At 47.2% G+C, this 22,887-nt stretch overlaps 1 protein-coding gene across 5 annotated transcripts; it reads right to left on the bottom strand.

Moving 5' to 3' along the window:
- Positions 1–1,506: 1,506 nt before the first annotated feature.
- On the bottom strand, positions 1,507–15,843 carry LOC101736670 (speckle targeted PIP5K1A-regulated poly(A) polymerase). 5 transcript variants are annotated; one of them, XM_062673756.1, is made up of 7 exons: positions 15,714–15,843; positions 15,460–15,567; positions 7,808–8,068; positions 6,677–7,099; positions 5,571–5,825; positions 4,312–4,467; positions 1,507–3,324 (listed from the first exon to the last, which is right to left on the bottom strand). In XM_062673756.1, the coding sequence occupies exons 4-7, from the start codon at positions 7,074–7,076 to the stop codon at positions 1,715–1,717; spliced, it is 2,421 nt and encodes an 806-aa protein (XP_062529740.1). In that variant the 5' UTR covers positions 7,077–7,099; positions 7,808–8,068; positions 15,460–15,567; positions 15,714–15,843; the 3' UTR covers positions 1,507–1,714. The 5 variants fall into 5 exon arrangements, with proteins under 5 accessions (XP_062529740.1, XP_004928358.1, XP_062529739.1 ...); XM_004928301.5 differs by lacking the exon at positions 7,808–8,068 and having other exon boundaries at positions 15,487–15,567; XM_062673755.1 differs by having other exon boundaries at positions 15,460–15,817.
- Between the last annotated feature and the right edge of the window lie 7,044 nt (positions 15,844–22,887).

The raw sequence follows: 22,887 nt of genomic DNA, 5'->3' as shown, positions 1-22,887 counted from the left end.
TCGCGTAGAGTCTCACACATTCGCTTACCCAGTTGCGCCGACGATTGCGAAGGTAACGGACGTATACTATACGCCATTTTCATAGTTCGTGACGTCTACTGTGTAGCGTATCTTCATCAAAAGAAATCCCATAAAAACAGCATGGCTGTTAATGATGTCTGGGAAAGAATTAAAAACCCTTTTTCTCTTCAATGTTCTATTGACGAATTAAAAAGGAGGAGAAATTCGTGAGACATTCGTAAACAAGTGTAGGAGGAAGCGCAAACGGATTCGCAAATTGAGTATGCGAACCCATTTGCACAGCCGCTAGGTTTGCGAATGAATGTTTGACGGCCCTTCACATGCGCGCAAACATTCGTACAATGTACGAATATTTGTGCGCACGTCAGTGGCCGGCATTATGTACGAAAACTGATCCATAATTCGAGGCTAGCATAGACTAAAATAAGGCTTACCGCGAAATATCAATCATGTATAGAGCTGTTTGCGTTCAAAGTGCGACGTGAGACGTGAGCCTATTACAAGTATGGAAAGTTGTAATAAAAAGTTCCTAACAGCGCTATGGCACGTCACGGGTCTAGGCAACGAGCGTGTCCTAAATATGGAAATTAGCGATCCGATTCACGATTAGCAGGATCAGATTTTAGGTAAAAAGTATAATTAGACATCTGTTTATTTAACTGGAAATTTTGACGGGACTTTCACGAGACTGACAAGGCAAACAATAGATCTTTCAACAATAGAAACTACTTTTTAAGTTTTAAATACAACATATGAAACGCATCGTTCCTGTAGAGTAGTTGGAAGTCGTCGCGGTCAAAGAAGAAGACGCCTGGTGCTTTCATAACAAGCAGTGCGACTGAGCGACTGCACCGTTTCGATAAAGCGGCACGACACGAGAACCCTCTCATCGTGGCTCCCGGTAACTACATTGCCGATCCTGCGGACCAAATGGTAAACAGTCGACGTCGCCCAAAACACGTAATCTCGGATCCTCCCGATCCACTAACGGTGCTTTTAGGTACCCCAAACACTGGTCATCGTTCTCGTCGAACCCGTCGCGACGAAGAGCTTGGCGAGTAAATTAACCCATAGACACAGCCAACCGAGTTTCTCGTTGGATCTTCTCAGTGGGTCGCGTTTCGGATCTGGTGGTAGATTCTGCGAAGCACAGCTCTTGCTGGCTTCATGTTGGCAACATCGTCCGGTTTGAGCCCCGTGAGCTCACCTACTAGCCCGGTGACGCTGATATGGTCTCTGTAGAACATCAGCTTATGCAGGGGAAAAAAAAAAAGTACGACTGCGCTGCTCGTATATTCAAGGCTCCGATAGCCACTTAACATCAAGAGTGAGCTCGTCATGAACGTCATGGAGCGACTAAGTAAAAAAAAAGTTATATAAAAACGGTTTTTTTTATTTTTTATCTTTTTTAACGAGACTTCGTCGGACATCCAGTTGAGAATCAAATTAGTCTCTTAACAGGGAATAAAAATAAAACACCATTAATTTGTTTTTGTAACTCAAATTCTACAAACAGCGTAAAAATAAAAAATAAAAAATCGTAAAACGTCTTAGCTTAAAATAATATATAAATTAGTTCACTAGAACTAAAAAAATATGAGAAAAATTGTACTATATGTAAATTATTATAAACTAAGAAGTCGCGTCATAAGTACTTTAATTTTCATGATTTTAAAATGCACGATTCGTTAGATTAATGCGTAGTACATTCTTCGCTGAGGTTGCCGGCTTCTTTAGTGGCCATTTTGTCCGTCACTATAATGTCATTCTCGTTACATTCCTCAGATTGGTTTTGCGGCAAATTTTCCGCGTCACTGTCAGACGTATCCGGCTCCTCGGCGTTCTTGTCTATCATTTTTATCGTGTCCGCTACGTTTTCATTTATGGGCGTGGAATAGGGTTTCACTAGTTCTAGGAACCACTGCTGCATGCTCGAAATGAAAAACTTTCCAAATTCTCTAAAGTTCTCTATTTGTCCGGGCGAAGCGTTCCGCAGCGAGATGACGGCGCTGGTGGGATTGTCAGAAAATGTTAGAATCAAGTAGAAGTTCATTTCGATAGCCTGCTTCTCGACCAGCATGATCTCCTCGGTTATCTTCTTCTGTTGGCTCTCGAAGTCCAGGTTGGTGGCGCTGTATAATCTGGTGAATTTTTTTCGCTTCCATATTGCCTTCGTCACTTGTCCGGAGTACTTTTCCTTCTGTTTTTTACTGTCCGGCTTCATTGTTTCCTCACACTTCCCTAATGTAATCTTCAGCAGTTTCTCGAATATCCTAAACACGATTTCTCTGACTACGGATTTCCAATCCGGATCCACTATCGCCGCAATAATCCTGCGGAATATGTTCACTCGGTACTCTTGATGGGTTTTAGGACGCAGCAGATTGGGTGCTTGGAGCAGTATGATCTTTAGGAACTCCAAATTACGATTCAACTTTTCCTTTTCGTAAGCGTTCGCCGCGTGCTTGAAGTAAGCTTTGATGTCGGAGGCGAGCCTGGAGGTGATGGCGGACGCTAAGTTGTGCGACTGCTCGAAGGGGTCCTGCACGCAGATGGCGGAGCCGTGGCGCATGGGCAGCACCATATTCTCCAACACATTCATCTTGTACCGATCAAACTCTTTGGGCAGCAAAAATGTGTCTCTAAATAACGCTTTTTTTATCGGCGCACCTAAGTATGGACACACGACCATCTCGTCAAAGTTGAACGAGGAATAATACTCGAAGAAGCCTCCTAGGAGCTCCGATATGGAGGAAGTGTTGGAGGAGGGTGGCAGCAGCTGTCTCTGGCCCATGAAGCCCACATTCCAGGAGTCTACGAGGAAGTGTGTGGAAGCGTCACTCTGCAGCCACGCCACCGCCGGCAGGATCGAGATGGGCGGCTGCTGCAGATAAAATATGATCATCATCGTCAGAGCGTAGTTCGTCAGTTTCCCGGTTCCAGAGAAGTCGTGCACTTTAGCCCAGTACTTGATGACCACGGCCATCGGGATGAGCCTGGGGTCCGCGTGCAGGAGGAACGCGATCAGCTTGCTGTTGTGTGCTCCCAACGGAGTCTTGAAGGTCAGATCGCAGTTGGTTTCGGTGGGGATGTGGAAGAACTTGACGATGGGGGTGTTGGCCCGAGGTATGCACAGTATCTCAGAGAACGTTCCCGGATAGTGCTGAAGGATCTTCTTGGCCTTGACGACGAAGTTGGCCTGGGGGTGTCTGAAGGGCGGCGGCACATCCACGAAACAGTCTGCGTCGCTCGTTTTAACTCCCAGCCCCGTGGTTATAGAACCAAAGGGCACTGTTTTGCAACCTACGGAAAAAAATCATATGGCTTCATAACTTCATTCATCTTTTATCATTAATTATTTAAATAATACTTCAGTAATTACAAAGAGCATCTCTATACAGGGTGTAATAAAAATATGTCAAAATTTTGTGGTATCTTCTAGCCGTAAAGATCTTCATACTACTGTCCAAAGGAGCCGTAGCGTCCTATGAGACTCTGCCGCTGGGCGGGGAGCGAGCAGGTCGTGCCGCGGCGGGGGCTCCGACTCCGGCCGCCAGACCTTCAGAGGTAATATCCAACAGGGACATAGAGTAAGGCACCCTACAAACGTGGCTTTATTTCCTTCTAGATATGATTATTACACTGTATAGTTGAGTTAATGGTATTAATTATTATTTTCATTGAATTTCAGAATCAGATGTTCCATACAGACATTCTATTAATTCACTTTGCTTCACGTGAAGCAGTAATGCGTTTCTGTTTACTGAGACCTTAGAACTCATATGTCAAGGTGGGTGGCGGCATTTACGTTGTAGATATCTATGGGCTCCAGTACCTACTTAACCCCAGGCGGGCTGTGGGATCGTTCACCCATCTAAGCAATATTTTTTTTTAGCCTACCTATTCTAGTGAGTTCGGGGGTCATACTAGATCCATCGAATCTGAGCTCACGGGGCTCTAATCTGGCGACGTTGCTAACACTGGCCCTAGCAAGAGCAGTGTTTTGCAGATTCTACCACCAGATCGGAAACGCGACCCACTGAGAAGATCCGGCGAGAAACTCAGTGGGCTGTGTCTATGGGTTAATTTGCTCGTCGAGCCCTTCGTCGCAAGCGACGGGTTCGGCGAGGACGGTGATCTAACCTAATAGCCTAACCTAGGTACCTAATAGCACCGTTAATGGATCGGGAGGATCCATAATGACGTATTTAGGGCGACGGTGACTGTTTCCCATTTGGTCCACCGGATCGAGTCTGTGATACAAAGTATGATAAGCACATCAACACAAACCAGGCCATATTGACTGCAGAGCGTATTCAACGTCTGTATAGAGTTGAGTGAGGGCGGTCACGTCCTCTTGGGTCAGTCTCACAGCAGCCAGAATGTTGTCGAGTTGAGAGTGAAAATCACCAGACATGTCAATCTTCTTCGGATCTATGGTTATGGCTGAAAAGACAATAAATTAAATTCGATTAATAATGTATAAATATATTAGCAACGTTCCGTAATTACCGAATTTCACAAATCTGATGATTTGAAAGTAGAGGGCTCAGTCAGTGGGCTAGAGGCCAAATTTGTAACATCTGATAAAAACGACTTTTACAGTTGCTAGGTGGACGAGCTCACAGCCCACCCGGTGTTAAGTGGTTACTGGAGCCCATAGACATCCACAACGTAAATGCGCCACCCACCTTGAGATACAAGTTCTAAGGTGTCAAGTATAGTTACAACGGCTGTCCCACCCTCCAAACCGAAACGCATTACTGCTTCACGGCAGAAATAGGCAGGGTGGTGGTACCCACCCGCGCGGACTCACAAGAGGTCCTACCACCAGTAAAGTTATTGTCATTATAATATTTCCGACGTTTACAATACTGTACAATTCTCGTGGTCACCGACCCATTGGCATTCACATCTATTGTTTTAAATTTGATATCTGAATCAGACATTTGAGTTGATCCAACTTGGGAGACTTTTATATTACGAGTGTGAATACTACCCTATATACTGCTTTATAAATCAAAATTCAATTGAGACTTTAAAATTGGCAGCAACATTTACATTGCAGCAGTACCTTTGGGATGGTGTTACTGCTTAAAACAGATGATTACATTTATCTCCTCTCCCTAGCTACCACCGAAAATCTAGATACTGGTTTTATTTATTTTACTGGTGGTACTACATAGTTATGAGCAGTAAGCCTATTTCTACCGCAAAGCAGTCATTCATTCCAATTGAAAGGCTGAGATAGCTGTTGTACAAAATAATTGAGACTTCAACTACATGTCTATATGTGGGTGGTAATCGCTTTACAGAAGGTGGGCCGTAAACTATGACATGTTCTTCTTCAAACGAGGCTTGCGGAGAGTACTTTATGGTAGGCAGCGGCTTGGCTCTGCCCCTGGCATTGCTGACGTCCATGAGCGACGGTGCCCACTTACCATCAGGTGGGCCGTATGCTCGTCTGCATACAAAGGCAATAAAAAGATAAAATAAAAAAAAGTCCTTCAAAACTCTAAGCATTAACAATTATAATTATAATAACTCACATTTCTCTTTGGTCCTTGCAAATTCTCTCTTGGGACTGTGTTTGGGTTCCTCACAAGGCCGTCCGTAGTACAATTTGATTGTTAGAAACTCTCCGTAGATGTTCAGTTCATTGTTACATTTGACGGCCTCCGCAGCTTCCTCTTCTGATGAGAATGTGATCGTAGAGAATCTTGGGTTCAGCTTATTGATTTGGACTGATCCAAATACATTGAAAGTTCTTATTAAGTCCACGGGCTGGACATATGGAGGAAAACCTGAAATTTTAAGAATATTTGGTTTTAAAAATTCAAAGAAATAAAATGATATCTTGGCATGTTGATGGACGGTAATATCAACAGGTCAAGTTCAAACCTGTGAACAAACAAAAATACGATAAGTTTTTCTGGTGACCTTATTACTACGGTGTATTAAGATAAGATACGGGTAATGCAATAAATTAATAACATTAAATAATCTGGAACAAGTCATATATGATCATTTGGCCCCAACCTAAGATTCCTTGTGCTATGGGAACCAGAGACTCATACACATACATGTATATAGATTTACAATAGTAAATATATTAAAACACCAAGACAGTGTAAAAAACCTGCTTGCCTCACGAATATTATGCCCTTAGCTGGAATAGAATTTAAGACCCTCGATCAAAGGTTCTAATTGATGTGCTGTCCATTTTTGCTACTGAGAAGTGATGACGTTTAGTTTGAAAAGTAAATCGGTTAAATTTTATTGACAAATCAATTTCACATCTCAAGGCGGGCTGTGGCATTCTCAGTGTCTATGAGCTTCGTTAACCGGTATAGTAAACATATCTTTTGTCTTATTATTAAAGGGTTATCTTTATATATATATTTCTTCTGTGCGTGTTTGTCACTGAACTCCTAAATGACTGGACCGATTTTAATGAAATTTTCTGTGTACCTTCAGGTGGATTCGAGAATGCTTTAGATTTACAAATCAGCCCAGGAGATGGCGCTGCAGTCGGTATCTAGGTTATTTATCTTTTCTAGAACTAATTTATATGGCAAAACGTTTGCCGGGCCAGCTAGTATTTATATAATATCTTTCCAATAAACTATAGCATTTGTTATACTGTATACTGCACCTGTCACAATAATCATTTTGGTTGCCTTCTCTTTAGTTGTGCTCTGTGTGTCGGGTTTTGGTTGCGAAGTTGTAGGCGCTGGGGACGCGCCGTTCTTCCTTCGGGGCGCAGGTTGCGGGGCTGGCTGCCGGGGGGCGGGCTTCGGCGGGGCTTGTTTCGGTGTACATTGCGGGGTAGCTTTCGAAGACTGCTTCGATGCGGGTTGTGGCGCAGCCTTGGAAGGTTGCTTCGGTGCAGGTTGTGGTGAAACTTCTGACGGTTGTTTCGTTACATCTTGTGGTGCAGTTTTCGAAGCGGATTTTGGTGCGGTCTGTGCCGATTGTGGTGTGGGTGGTGTGGGTTGTGGGGGGGCGGCGGTCGTGGGGGTTTCATCCGCCGGCGTTGTTACCTTTGTCTCCATGGTTCATGGATAGAGGTGAAGTCCTGAAAATAAAAAAAGCAAATCATCAAACATTAAACACGATAAACGCGAAATTTGAATATAATCTTTTCCCTTTTTACTACATATATTAAACTTGAATGAGCTTTGTTAATAGTTTTGATATATTTTCAAACAACATCATGTTAACCAACTGCTGGTCATTTCGATTCTATTTCCCGCCAAAATCAAAAGTAAAGTTCCAAATATTTGACGTAATTTATTAAACTACTAGCAGCCCGCTCCGGCTCCGCTCAGGTTTTTAACAAAACTATATTTGACGTTGTTTTATTTTTTAAATATAAGAATACTTATTGCGGCATAACTATATTAGTTAGAGATACGGCATAACTATATTAGTTATATGCTGTCGCGACAACTTTTTGTAAATAATAATTTGTTCTACAAAGTCGTAGTACATTATTTTATTCTATCATCAATCGTTTTCACACGGCACACAATGTAAATATTTTAGATAATTTTTTTACACCTTAGGTTACATTATTGGAGTTTTAGTAAGGATTCCAAATTTTTTTCAAAAAGGATTATGGGTTATGTCGCTCGGGAATATTGTAGCTTTCAAACAGTGAAAGAATTTTTCAAATCGGTTCAGTAGTTTCGGAGCCTATTCAATACAAACAAACAAACAAATCTTTCCTCTTTATAATATTATATAGTATAGATAATAATGTATTATTTGTTCTAAATATTACCTGTAGCTACTTTAATGACTTTACTAAAATACTTGGGCTCCAAGAGTCCCTTCTCGTTTCCTTGTGTCAGAACAACTCCATTTTCAGACTCGTAGAATTTCAAACCATCATTTAATGCTCTATTTAGATCAATGTAGATGTGTATGTAGAGGAGCGGAAGGTCGGCGCCCTCCACACTCTTCACTAAGTGAAGAGTGCTCCTTCTGGAGAGTGCAGCTTCCGATGGCACCGGTTTGCCGGCATGCCGTGAGCGGTGGCACTCTGTGCCCCGTTGTCGTGGATATCGCGTTCCGACCCGGCAGGCTGGTTCTGGCCCAGCGGGGTATCCCGGAACACCAGCGGCATCGCCCGGGCGGCCTGAAGGGCCGCCGTACCGCGGAGACTGACGTCGTTGGTCGTCGACTATCGCCTCGACGACCCGTCGGTCGGGCGTCCTCGGGGTGGCGCCGCGTGTCTGGTTGTAGTGTTGACCGCGGGCAATCAATCAAGGCAGCACGAGCCGCGAAAGGGAGAGGATCCCACTCGTGCACCCTGAGCGCTGTGACAGTGCGCTCTCACTGCGCTCGACCCAAAGCTCCGCAAGGGGCTGCGTGTCGAGCGGTCGGGAGTCGCCACTTTTCGTCCACGACAGCGCCGGACTTTTCGTCAGTCGGAACCAGGCTGACCCGAGAGCTCGAAGGAAGCGGAAGTCGGTCAAACGACCGGCGGCTCCCGCTCCCTCCGAGTCCTCGGAGGTGGAACCCGCACCTGCCAAGTTCCTGGCAGTCGAGGAAGGGCTGGTGAATGCTACGGCGTTACCCCCCATAGGATGCGGACCTGCACGAAATTTGACGGTGACCTACGGCGAACCGGTTGTCACCACCCCGGTGCGGACCAGTGCCTCCCGCCGTAGAGATGCAGCTCATGTGAGGGAAGGTGAGGTTGAGCGACTATCCCGCTCCCTCGTCAAAGAAATGGAGGCTACGGATCCACGGGGGACATTCGTAGTCTCGAAGGAGATTGTCTCCGCGGTGGCGACCAAATCAGGCTCGTTGAAGGGCACATATGTGCAAGCCCTGAACCGCGTGGCCACCGCCGTGGAGACACGACTGGACGATCTCCTAAAACGTACAAGCACGGACGAAGTGATTAGCCTGCGGTTGCAAATGGAGCAACTGCAGGCACTATACACTTCCGTCCAAGTAGAAAACGCGGAGCTTCGTGCGGAGAGTGCTCGGGTGCGGGAGGAGATGGCCAGGATGCGTGTGGTCCTTGACGATGTCGTGGGATGCCAAGGCAGCTCGGCCTCTCCGCCACCCGTGCCCTCACCGCAGGAAGCAACGGATAAAGACCGCGAGATAGAGGAATTAAAGAGGTGTCTCGCGATAATGGAGGCCCGCACGTCTACGGTGGAACGCGCAAGGCCTCCACTGGCGCACGAGCGGCCTGTGCCCACAAATGCGACAGCGACCGCAGTTGTACCAGCGCCCACGGGGGCTGCAGCCAAGGTGCGTATGGCACCCGCCACACGAACGGTGCGCAGCTCTCGTGCACCGGCCAAGCCCGCTGGACGACGAACGCCCGCCCAGCCCACGAGGCCCCAAGCCGCTGCTTCTGCCCCGCCCCAGGCCGCCGCTTCTGCCCCGCCCCAGGCCGCTGCTTCTGCCCCGCCCCAGCCTGCCAAGGTGGGGCCTGGCAGAAGCCGCAAAAAGCGAGAGAGGGGCGTGAATGCCGCTGAGACGGCGCAGATCCCCCAGCCCCGCCCATTACCTCCTGCTCCGTCCAACATGGATGAAGCCTGGAACACGGTGGTGAGGCGGGGGCGAAGGAAGGCTGCAGAGCCAAGCACCCGAACCACCCCTGCGGTCGTCTCCCCTCAAGCAATGGGTCGAGCGACGACTGGGGGAGGGAGAAAAGGGCGCAAGGTGAAGAAACCGCGCGCCCCACGGTCGGCAGCGGTCGTATTAGAACTGCTGCCGGCTGGCAAGGAAAAGGGCCTCACCTATGGGGAGGTGATGGCTCGGGCGCGCGGTAGCGTCGACGTTGACGCCATAGGTGTGGAAGGGGGACTCCGAGTCCGGCAGACGGCCAGCGGGGCTCGGCTGTTGGTATGTCCTAGTGCTGACTCCGGCGCGGCCGCAGACAGACTGGCAGCCCGGCTTCGCGAAATTCTGCCGGACCCGGAAGTGGTGCGCATAGATAGGCCTGTCAAGATGGCGGAAGTCAAAGTGACGGGCCTGGATGAATGTGCCACTAAGGAGGAAGTGGCCGCCGCTATTGCATCGCAGGGCAACTGCGCCCTCGCACAAGTGAAGGTGGGGGAGCCTCGGAGTTGTTACTCTGGATCTTTCACTGTGTGGGCGCGTTGCCCTGTGCAGGTGGCCACTCTTTTGGCCACGCCTCCACAAGGTCGGCCCGCCGACTCGCCGGGGAGGCTGCGCGTGGGCTGGGTGATAGCCCACGTGCAGTTGCAGGAGGCACGTCCATGGCGATGCCTCCGGTGCTTTGGCACCGGTCACGGCCTCGCCAAGTGCCCATCGGCTGTGGATCGCAGCGGACTTTGCTTCCGTTGCGGTCAGGCTGGGCACAAGGCAGCCTCTTGCAGCGCCGCCACGCCACACTGCGTGTTGTGCGACGCGGCGAAGCGGCGGGCCGATCATCGAGCTGGAGGCCCGGCCTGCTGTTCCGCCCCCTCTTCCACAAAGAGACGGCGTGGCGGGAAAAAAGAGAAGAAAAAGGCAGAGAGAGAGCCGGCTGCACGTGAAGCAGCCGGCCCGTCAGTTCCCGCCGCGGCCGTCGAGCCGCAAGGCGGGACGGAAGACGAGGGAGCGATGGATGTGACACCTCAATAATGGGTCACGTCCATCGCTTCCTCCAAGCGAATGTGAACCACTCCGCCAGGGCGCAGGATCTCCACACCATGGCGGAGTGGTTCATCGACATCGCGATCGTCGCGGAGCCATACTTTGTACCTCCCGACCGGGAGGATTCCTGGGCCGGAGATGTCGATGGCTCTGTGGCGATCGTGATGCGACAGTCGGCGGCGTTACCCCCCCTTGGAATGGTGGCCAAGGGACCCGGGTACGTCGTAGTTAGGGTCGACGAAACCGTCGTGATCGGGGTGTACTTCTCTCCGAACAGGAGTCTCGCCGAGTTCGAGCAGTTTCTGGGTGGGCTCGAGGCGTTGATCCATCGCTTCGAGTCTCGCCCGTTGATACTGGCGGGGGACCTCAACGCCAAATGTACGGCGTGGGGTTCCCCTCGCACGGACTCACGCGGCGAGTTCCTGTCGGAGTGGGCCTTCGCGACCGGCCTCTGTCTTTTGAATAGAGGTTCGGTCGCGACCTGCGTGCGGTGGAATGGGGAATCACACGTGGACGTCTCGTTTGCGTCCTCATCCGCCGCGCGCCGTGTCCTTGGCTGGCGTGTCCTCGAGGGGGCGGAGACGCTCTCGGACCATCGGTTTGTCCGATTCGAGCTCTCTGCTTCCAGCTCGTTGAACGCGCCGGCTGAAGACGCCCGCGGCGAGGAGGAGCTCCCGCGTAGCGCTCCCCGATCATTCCCACGATGGGCACTGAAGCGCCTGAACAAGGTGCTCGCGGTGGAGGCGGCCACAGTGGCCGCGTGGGCGCCGATGCCCGCGCGTCTAGTGGACGTGGAGTCGGAGGCCGACTGGTTCCGGGGTACAATGCGTCGCGTCTGCGATGCTTCGATGCCCCGGATCAGCGGTCGCGCTCCACGTGGTGGTGCGTATTGGTGGACGCCCGAGATCGCGCTCCTCCGAGAGGAGTGCGTGCGGGCGCGCCGCCGAAGCGCCCGCCACCGCCGTCGCCGCCTTCGCGATGCGGACTTCGCGGAGGTAGCGGCCCGCCTGCATGCCGACTGCCGTCAGAAGCAGGAGGCACTGCGGCGGGTCATCGGCGAGGCCAAGTCTCAGAGCATGAAGACGCTCCTAGAGACGCTCGACCAGGATCCCTGGGGGCGCCCGTACCAAACGGTCCGCAAGAAATTGCGGCCGTGGGCGCTCCCGGTGACAGAGCGTCTCCAGCCTCAGCAGCTGCGGGAGATTGTCTCCGGGCTGTTCCCGCGGATGGAGAGGGACTTCGAGCCCCCCTCCATGGGCGCGCCGCCACGGGGTGATGTGAGCGGTGATGCCCCTGCTGAGGTGGTCCCTCCGAGCATCTCGGAGGAGGAGATTCGTGCGGCCGTGTCGAGGATGCGGAGGAAGGACGCGGCCCCCGGCCCTGACGGTGTTCATGGTCGGGTCTGGGATTTGGCCTTCGGTGCCCTTGGGGACCGGCTCGTGCGGCTCTTTGAAGCCTGCCTCGAGTCGGGACGGTTTCCGAAACAGTGGAAGACGGGCAGACTTGTTTTGCTGAGGAAGGAGGGACGCCCTGCAGACTCACCTGCGGGGTACCGTCCAATCGTGTTGCTGGACGAGGCGGGAAAACTGCTCGAGCGAGTGGTGGCCGCCCGCATCGTCCAGCACTTGGCGGGGGTGGGTCCCGATCTGTCAACGGAGCAGTTCGGATTCAGGGAGGGCCGCTCGACCATCGACGCGGTGATGCGCGTGCGCGCCCTCTCTGATGAGGCTGTCGGCCGGGGCGGGGTTGCACTGGCGGTGTCCCTGGACATCGCCAATGCGTTCAACACCCTGCCCTGGTCGGTGATCGCAGGGGCGCTGGAGTATCACGGCGTCCCTGCGTATCTCCGTCGGCTGATCGGGTCCTACCTCGAGGACAGGTCGGTCATGTGCACCGAGCACGGTGGGGCGGTGCTCCGCTTCCCCGTCGAGCGCGGTGTCCCACAGGGGTCGGTCCTTGGCCCTCTCTTGTGGAACATCGGCTACGACTGGGTCCTGCGGGGTGCCCTTAGCGCTCCTCTCCCGGGTCTAAGCGTAGTTTGTTACGCGGACGACACCTTGGTCGTGGCCCGGGGTAGGGACTTGCGCGAGTCTGCCCGTCTTTCCTGCGCGGGGGTGGCCTTCGTCGTCGGCAGGATCCGAAGGCTGGGTCTGGAGGTGGCGTTCGATAAATCCCAGGCCCTGTTGTTCCACGGGGCCCGGAGAGCGCCGCCTCAGGGGGCCCACCTCGTGATCGGAGGCGTTCGCGTCGAGATCGAGGCGACCGGGTTGCGGTACCTCGGCCTCGTACTGGACGGTCGTTGGAGCTTCCGTGCTCACTTCGAAAGATTGGGTCCCCGACTGATGGCAGCCGCCGGCTCGCTGAGTCGGCTGTTGCCGAACGTCGGGGGTCCCGACATGGTGGTGCGCCGCCTCTACACGGGGGTGGTGCGGTCAATGGCACTGTACGGGGCGCCCGTATGGTGCCACGCCCTGACCCGTGACAACGTCGCAGCGTTGCGACGTCCGCAGCGCGCGATTGCGGTCAGGGCGGTTCGTGGGTACCGCACCGTCTCGTTCGAGGCGGCGTGCGTGCTCGCCGGGACGCCTCCCTGGGACCTGGAAGCGGAGGCGCTTGCTGCGGATTACGCGTGGCGATGTGATCTCCGCTCCAGGGGGGAGCCGCGTCCCGGCGCGGCGGAAGTTCGAGCGCGGAAGCTTCAATCTCGGCGTGCCGTGCTCGAGGCGTGGTCTCGCCGCCTGGCGGACCCCGCCTACGGGCGACGGACCGTCGAGGCGATCCGCCCGGTCCTCTCGGACTGGGTGAATCGCGACCGAGGACGTCTCACCTTCCGAGCGACGCAGGTGCTCACGGGACACGGCTGTTTCGGTCGCTACCTGCACCTCGTCGCCCGGAGGGAGCCGACGCCGAAGTGCCACCATTGCAGTGGCTGCAACGAGGACACGGCGGAGCACACGCTCGCGTGCTGCCCCGCTTTCGCGGAGCAGCGCCGCGTCCTCGTTGCAAAAATAGGACCGGACTTGTCGCTTCCGACCGTCGTGGCTGCGATGCTCGGCAGCGATGAGTCCTGGCAGGCGATGCTCGACTTCTGCGAGTCCACCATCTCGCAGAAGGAGGCGGCGGAACGGGAGAGGGAGAACTCTTCCTCCCTCTCGGCGCCGTGCCGCCGCCGTCGAGCCGGGGGTCGGAGGAGGGCGTTTGTCCAGCTCCGGCCCCTATGAGGAGGCAGTCTCCTCCCGGTGATGGTCACGGGGCGACCTAAGGGGGCTGAGACTGCGCCGCACGCTACCGTCACTCTAGCGCGCTGGCACCAGGAGGACGGGACGACGCGTCGGCGGCTGCGGACTGCGATGCGGTCCGCATTTTCGTCGTCGCTGTCGTCGCCGAACACTGTGGAAGAGCAACCCGGTCGGCGGTGTATCGCGTTCCGACCCGGCAGGCTGGTTCTGGCCCAGCGGGGTATCCCGGAACACCAGCGGCATCGCCCGGGCGGCCTGAAGGGCCGCCGTACCGCGGAGACTGACGTCGTTGGTCGTCGACTATCGCCTCGACGACCCGTCGGTCGGGCGTCCTCGGGGTGGCGCCGCGTGTCTGGTTGTAGTGTTGACCGCGGGAACCCCCCTACTCTGACCGGGTTTTGACCCCGGACGGAGATCGGACGCCGGGTGTAAGAGTGCAGGGGAGTCGTTTAGTGGGTGGGCCCTAAATTCCTTGGGCCCGCGGTCTGCTCTCAACACCTGCAGATCGTTGAGTCTCACATACCCCGCGCGCCCCCTAGGCGCGGGGACCTCGTAGGAGGTTCGGCCCTCGGCCCGGAAAAAAAAAAAAAAAAAAGGTGCTCAGAGCTTAGGGTGCCACGTAACAAAGTATTCTGACCTACATGTAGTGACCAGTTTTCTGTGATTTCCGAGTATTGATGGACTTTTTTTATTGCTTACATGAGTTGCCGAGATCAAAACCCACCTGGTGTGAAGTGATTACCGATGCCCATAGGCATCAATAACATAAATGCTGCCACCAAAAACGAATTTTAACTTTTTGTCAGGAATTTCTGAAATAGATATTTCAGAGTGTTGAGCTTTTTGATGGCAACACCAGAAACCACAAACCTTTGTAAGCATTTAAAAAAATGTACCACTTCATTCCCCAAGCCTTCTGTATGTTATCTGGTCATTAATTGGCTTTATTTAAGCTATTTTCCTTGAGATATACATATGAGACCAAGTATAATATATATTCTTGGTCATCATTCAATAATTAACATTAAGAGGTAAACAACTTAACTCTTAACTTAGTTATGTCTACAGCTCGCAAAAATGACGAGAATACAAATTCAGGGGATTCCCCTATATTTATGTATTGTTGTGTTGCCAAATATTTTAAATTATAGTAATTCTATTAAATTCTGGAATGGTTAGTGCTAGTGTTAATGCATATTTTGAGAATAGGTATTAACTGTGGTCTTATTTTTATTTTCAACAGTATTTTTGAGTACAAGCACTAGGTGCTAGTTACAAGGCATTAGCCATACCATTAGCCGCTTCCAGAGACATGACTAACCCAATTTTAAATTAACTGTATTTAAATGAGATATTTCACCACTAATATGCAATGTAGTATTGGTTGCACAAGCTGTCAGATATTTTATTTAAATGGTCAGATATGTTGAATCAATGTTCAATTTTCAAAGATGCATGGTTAACATGTAACAACAATGTTTGAGGATTTACAATGGAATGAAAGATGCTCATAATTTTATTATTCAGTAAGATAAATAAATAGTAAATCCAGTAGATAAATGTTGACTACTTTACGATTGGATTTCAATTAGATTACCTTATTTGCAGTCCTTCTTTCACAGCACTGTGCCTCAGAAGCCAAGATAAAGATTTGCTTAGCTGTACGTCTTTTTTGCACCTGTAAATTAAGACTCATAAACAGCTAAGCGATATTGAACACGCTGTAATTAAATTCCAAAAATATGTAACTGATGGTATCCAACTTTTTAAAAAAAAAGTGTTTGGTTTGATAGTAATGTATTATTGTAAACGTAAGAAACACACTTGGACATTTATTTTGCTAAATAGATGAATATGCCAAAATTAAACCAGAAACAATTAACAAAGGATGCAGCCGGTTGCCTTGGTGAAATTGAATCGTAGATAATACTAGGGATGAAAACTATCTAACTTATCGTTCATAAGAATCGATGTTTTAACATCGATGTGGAGACCAAAAAATCGGCGATACATCGTTGTTCATGAATAATGTTTTGTGATTTTTGTGAACGATTTTTTACGCCATCTTGTATTCTATCCCTGATCTACACAAATTTCCTGTCTCAGCCACAAGCATACATTTTTCAATTTTTAATTTACACATTTTATAGAATGATTCATGGAGCTAATACAAATTATTGGTGCGATATTATTGCACCGCCCAGATGCACCTCCAATGATCACATCAAGTGAAATAGGCTGCGAAATCATTCAACTTTTGCATCCGTTCAAAAGATTAACCGAAGAAATTTGTGCACAACATTTTATTACAAAATTACAATTTGAAATCACAAAAAGATTTCATAAGTTAGAGCACTATTCATCGTTGGATATTGCAACCGCCTTGGATCCTCTTTTCAAGCGAATATAAAAATGCCACTGCGATAGCTAAAGTCACAAACTGCATAAATAATTACGTAGCCAGTAATCCAAAGAATGTAGCTGGAGAAGAAAAGTCTTCTGATGAATGTGAAAAAGGTGCCATATGGAGCTACCATAAAACATTGACGCACTACAACATAATAAAATCAAACTAAAGATAAAACTAAAGCAGATACAGAATTTAAAATGCTTTTTTTTATCTACCTAAGCTGGTGATCTTATGAGACCATTTCACCATGTCCTTAACAAGTAGGTGAGCTCACGGGGCTCAAACCAACGACGTTGCTAACACTAACCCTAGCCAGAGCAGTGCTTCGCAGAATCTACCACTGGATCGGAAACGCGACCCAGTGAGTAGATCCGGCGAGAAACTCAGTGGGCTGTGTCTGTGGGTTACTTTACTCGCCAAGCCCTTCGTTGCAAATGACGGGTTCGACAAGGACGATGACTGGTGCTTGGGGTACCTAAAAGCACCGTTAGGGGATCGGGAGGATCGTCACGTCGACTGTTTACCACCGACCGGTCGCCACGATGAGAGGGTGCTCGTGTCATGCCGCTTTCTCGAAATGGCGCACTGTTGCCGACTGTAGATACTTACTGATGGACCCTATGTTCATGTCGTCGTGGAAGTCCACATTTCTAACATACCACGGAGCTCCGGCGGCAATCCTGCAAAAACGAAATTGTAGTATTTGGAGGAGTTTCAAGTTTGTGCGGGCCGCGTGAGCGAACACTACATTTGCATAGGTCACGACCGGACATAGTTTATGCTTATGTTTATGCATACAAATTTTGTAGAGTACCACCTTGCTAAGGGACATTTTACTTCACTTGCAAATCATCGGATAGAATAATGTAAAAGGGATATTTCTGGGCTTTATAGCCTAGCTATGACCTACATACCTATTGTGGCAACATCAGTACCTAGTGAGTGGTTGTTCTCAGGAGCTGGAGCTACAATCACGCAGGAGAGAAACCGCTTATTAGGTACCAGAATATCTAAACTGTTCTATTTTAATTCAATTTTGAAGAATGAATTGGCATTAATAATAATGCTCATTAATTAATTAGAATTTCAATTAAAAATAACTGTCAGCGCTTAATGAATGTTGAATTATACATGTTATTTTCTATTTTTATTATATTTAACATAATTGTTTCTTATTGTTTAACTGTCTATAAAAAAATTTAATATAAAATTTGATTACACTGGTCTATAAATTTTAACTTCTATTTTTGTATTTGGATGCTGATCTTGGGATATTTTGGTGCGTAGATTACAAATATGTCCTTTTATTTTTCTTATCACCCTCAGTTTGTTTGAGAAATCTCTTGGAGTTAATTTCAAAACAAGTTACAGTTTAGTTTAGTTTAGTTTAAAAATATTGAAATATCACTCATAAAGATCAATGCTTTTCATATCGATTTTTTACTTTTAAAAGCATCGTTATCCTAGCATTGATGTTTTTTATTAGCGATGTACATCCCTAGATAATACACTATAATTTTTTTACCACAGGTTAGTATTTAGTTAAAAAGACAGCTTAAAACACAGATATGGTTATATGATAGGTGACTGAAGTTAGCCCCTCAAAAAAATTTTTCTTTTCTGTTTTCTACTTATTTTCTATTAATTCGTTTGTTCATCATTTTTCTTGATTGTTCACTGTTAATAATTGTTTGTTCTGCATATATTTATTTTAAAAAAATTATTAAAATATATGTACAAGTTAGCCCCCCGATTGCAATTTTTAATATTTTTTCGTCCTTAATGACTCGTAAATATTCATTTTCGATTGTTCTTATATAAAATACGTTTGTTCTCTTTCGAAATTACTCATTTTTTGTTTAATTAATTATTTGTATTAGTTGAATAAATGTATCCAAAATATGTGTATTGCGCATGCGTCAACTATAATGCCTCAACTTTCTACGCGGTTTTAATCGTGAAAAAAAAAACAATTATAAATCCTGAAGGATCAATTAATTGGTATACAGTTTAATTAAAAAAATTTAAAAATAAATAAATGAAATAATGAGCATTCGCGTAAAGTTAGACCAAATACATTTTTTCCATCCTCTTACCTATCGTATTAAAATGTTATTTTACTAATGTTAGGAATATAATATCGACTGTGTAAAAAAGTTATTATAATGTATACCTACATTATCTCTTGAAAGATAAATAATGAACACATTTACTTATTTGTTTATATTACCTATGTGAACTCCCTATCTTTTTTATACCTTCATAACGATAAGTAGGAGGATGGAAAAAATGTATTTGGTCTAACTTAACGCCAATGCACATTATTTCATTTATTTATTTTTTAATTTTTTTAATTAAACTGTATACCAATTAATTGCTCCTTCAGGATTTATATTTGTTTTTTTTTTCACGATTAAAACCGCGTAGAAAGTTTAGGCATTATAGTTGACGCATGCGCAGTACACATATTTTGCATACATTTATTCAACTAATAAAAATAGTAAATTAAACAAAAAACGAGTAATTTCGAAAGAGAACAAACGTGTTTTATATAAGAACAATCGAAAATGAATATTTACGAGTCATTAAGGATGAAAAAATATTAAAAATTACATTAGAGGGGCTAACTTGTAGGTATATTTTTAAATATTTTTTTTAAATAAATAAATGCAGAACAAACAATTATTAACAGTGAACAATCATGAACAAATGATGAACAAACGAATTAATAGAAAATAAGTATAAAATAGGAAAAAAAAATTTTTTGAGGGGCTAACTTCATTCACCTTTATATGATTCGTCCATTGAATGAGCAAAGGGAATGTAAGGCAATCTTTTGTGAAATCGACGATTGGGAATTTTAGTATATTGTGGTGAGATATAGGATCTCTCAGTTAGACTGTATGTGAACTCAGTCAAGAAACTAGTGTATTAAATACTAATTGAGTAGAACTGTGACAGTGAGAAAAACAACTAAATTATTATTATATATTTATTGCCCTTGTACGCAGACGAGCATACGGCCCACCTGATGGTGAGTGGTTTCCGTCACCCATGGACTTCCGCAAAGCCAGGGACAGAGCCACTTTCAAGCCACTGCCAACCGTGTTAATAGATTTATCCTAATTTTTCCTCAAATGTCCAAATTGTAATTTGGAACATTTTTGCTAAAGAGTATTGTAATGCCACGGTAAGTATGACTAAAGCGACTTTTTGACAGAACCGCACGGGGTGTATATGTCTGAATAATAACCATTACAATAGATCTTGAACTGTTTAGTAGCTGTATTGGACGATTGTGTCATATAGCGCTGTACATTAAATCAAATTACATTATGATAACGCAAAGAATGAATTGTGTGTGAAAGGCTATGTATGTATGGATTAAAATCTCACACATCATTCTCTGATTAAGTTCGGTTTTCTATTTTTATACCATAAATTACATTAAATTAAATGATAGTTGATTTACATCGGTAGGAAATTAGTAAAAAAAATAACTTAAATTATGGCTCTGAGCATTTATTGTATTTAAAGAAGAATCCACTGCTGAGACAAGCTAGTCCATATTTTCAAATTGTTTTCCCATTTTTTTCATAGACAATTTGCCATTACACCATTGTGACAGATTCAGTTCCAATTTTTTTAAGTGAAACTTATTTAGGCGCATGGCGGTAAAATTTTTACAGAACGTCACGCAGGTATGCAACGGAAGTGACATCAAACTACTATTGAAATTAAGTACTTGTCAAATGTCAGTAGTAGTAGTTGTTGTATTTTTCCAATGGCAGTCTGGCTCATAGTGCGAAGGAGAAGGCTGACCTTCTGGTCAAGCTCTTTGCCTCATACTCGATTTTGGATGACGGAGGAGCCACGCCGCCCAACATCTCCCGGTGTGACAGCTCCTTGCCTGAGATTCGCATCACACAGCGTGCGGTCAGGCAGGAGCTTCGGCTTCTTGACGTCCATAAGTCGAGTGGGCCGGATTGCATCCCCGCAGTGGTTCTAACATGCGCCCCTGAATTGACACCCGCGCTAACGCGTCTATATCGCCTTTCGTACAATACCAACAGGGTTCCGTCTTCATGGAAGACTGCTTATGTCCACCCTATCCCCAAAAAGGGTGACCGGTTGAACCCCTCGAATTACAGACCTATCGCGATAACTTCCTTGCTTTCCAAGGTGATGGAACGAATCATAAACATCCAACTTCTTAAGTATCTTGAGGATCGCCAGCTGATCAGTGACCGGCAGTACGGTTTCCGTCATGGTCGCTCAGCTGGCGATCTTCTTGTATACCTCACACATAAATGGGCTGAAGCCATGGAAAGCAAGGGCGAGGCTCTCGCTGTGAGCCTTGACATCGCGAAGGCCTTCGACAGGGTCTGGCATAGGGCACTTCTATCGAAGCTTCCAGCTTACGGGATCCCTGAGAGACTCTGCAAGTGGATCGCTAGCTTTTTGGATGGACGGAGCATCACAGTTGTCGTCGACGGCTGCTGCTTCGATACCATGACCATCAACGCTGGTGTTCCACAAGTTTCTGTGCTCTCCCCACGTTTTTCATACTGCATATCAATGACATGCTATCTATTGATGGCATGCATTGCTATGCGGATGATAGCACGGGGGATGCGCGATATATCGGCCATCAGAGTCTCTCTCGAAGCGTTGTACATGAGAGGCGATTAAAACTTGTGTCTGAAGTGGAGAACTCTTTGGGGCGGGTCTCCAAGTGGGGTGAACTGAATTCAGTTCAGTTCAACCCATTGAAGACACAAGTTTGCGCGTTCACTGCGAAGAAGGACCCTTTTGTCATGGCGCCGGAATTTCAAGGAGTATCCTTGCAGCTTTCCGCGAGTATCGGGAGGGGTCGATATTTCGAGCGATGTTCAGTTTCGGAGTCATTTGGAAGGTAAAGCCAAATTGGCCTCTAAAATGTTGGGAGTCCTCAACAGAGCGAAGCGGTATTTCACGCCTGGACAGAGACTTGCGCTTTATAAAGCGCAGGTCCGACCTCGCGTGGAGTACTGCTCTCACCTCTGGGCCGGGGCTCCCAAATACCAACTATTTCCATTTAACTCCATACAGAAACGGGCTGTTCGGATGGTCGATAGTCCTGCTCTCGCGGATCACTTGGAACCTCTGGATCTACGGAGGGACTTCGGTTCTCTCTGTGTTTTATACCGCATGGTCCATGGGGAATGCTCTTAGGAATTATTCGAGATGATCCGACCATCTCCTTTTTATCATCGTACCTCCCGCCATCGGAGCAGGGTTCATCCATATTATCTGGAACCGCTGCGTTCATCGACAGTGTGTTTCCAAAGATCTTTTTTGCCACGTACCATCCGGCTTTGGAATGAACTCCCCTCCGCGGTGTTTTCCGAGCGCTATGACATGTCCTTCTTCAAACGAGGCTTGCGGAGAGTACTTTATGGTAGGCAGCGGCTTGGTTCTGCCCCTGGAATTGCTGACGTCCATGAGCGACGGTGACCACTTACCATCAGGTGGGCCGTATGCTCGTATGCCTACAAAGGCAATAAAATAAAATAAAACTGGAAAGGCAAATGTATCATACCATACAGCCTAATATTTTATATTTTTTTTGTGAAAATTTTTAATAAGAATTGAAATGAAATGAAAAGAATTTGGAAAATTAATCAAATAGCATGAAATTAAATTAGTCAATTCAATTGGCAAAATATTAGTCATTTACAATTTAGAAATCTAAACATAATGTGACTGTCAACGCTGAGGTTTGAGATTGACATTTGACAGACTTTTGGCGGAAACATATCCTCCTTTTTTCCTTCCTCTAATGCCGGCCCCTCACATGCGCGCAAATATTCGTACATTGTACGAATGTTTGCGCGCATGTGCAGGGCCGTCAAACATTCATTCGCAAACTTAGCGGTTGTGCAAATGGGTTCGGTACTCAATTTGCGAACCCGTTTGCGCTTCCTTCTACACTTGTTTACGAATGTCTCACGAATTTCTCCTCCTTTTTAATTCGTTAATAGAACATTGAAGAGAAAAAGAGTTTTGAATTCTTTCCCAGACATCATTAACACCATACTGTTTTTATGGGATTTCTTTTGATGAAGATACGCTACACAGTATCCGTCACGATCTATGAAAATAGCGAAACGTCCGTTGCCTACACTATCCTGGGCGCAACTGGTCACACGAATGTGTGGGAGACTACACGAAGGATCGCGGTTCGCGCGCTTTGATTTCTGTTAAAAAACCGACACAACTTGGAAAACCACGAATGCAGCGAAAACTTTGCATAATCATTTGCAAATGTCGTCCTACCCTTGCGGGTTTGCGTATTCTTGCGAATGTGAGTGACCGGTATTAGTTTCGGAAATCTAAAGTTTTGGATTTGTATTAATATAAGCAAGACTTATAAATTAGTTCGCCAAAAAAGTTTCACTTCTGACTTATGTACTTTGTACGCACGCACTTTTTTTCTTTCTACTGCATTCCATAAACTAAGAGCAATGTCAGAAATCAAAGGTGGTGACAGACATGCGATCATTATTTATACAAAATTCAACTTAAACATATCAAAATTAAGTGTCA

Source organism: Bombyx mori, chromosome 18, assembly GCF_030269925.1.
Source record: "Bombyx mori chromosome 18, ASM3026992v2".
In the NCBI taxonomy this organism is placed as follows: domain Eukaryota; kingdom Metazoa; phylum Arthropoda; class Insecta; order Lepidoptera; family Bombycidae; genus Bombyx; species Bombyx mori.
This window is presented reverse-complemented; position numbering and strand designations above follow the sequence as displayed.

What these genes read in the sequence shown, in the direction of transcription:
- LOC101736670 (XM_062673756.1), bottom strand. Translation starts at nt 7,076, where the DNA reads ATGGAGACAAAGGTAACAACGCCGGCGGATGAAACCCCCACGACCGCC. An exon ending in CAAAATGATTATTGTGACAG is followed by an intron (nt 5,826 to 6,676) that starts GTGCAGTATACA and finishes TTAAAATTTCAG; the next exon opens with GTTTTCCTCCATATGTCCAG. An exon ending in TCTGCAGTCAATATGGCCTG is followed by an intron (nt 3,325 to 4,311) that starts GTTTGTGTTGAT and finishes TTTTTTCCGTAG; the next exon opens with GTTGCAAAACAGTGCCCTTT.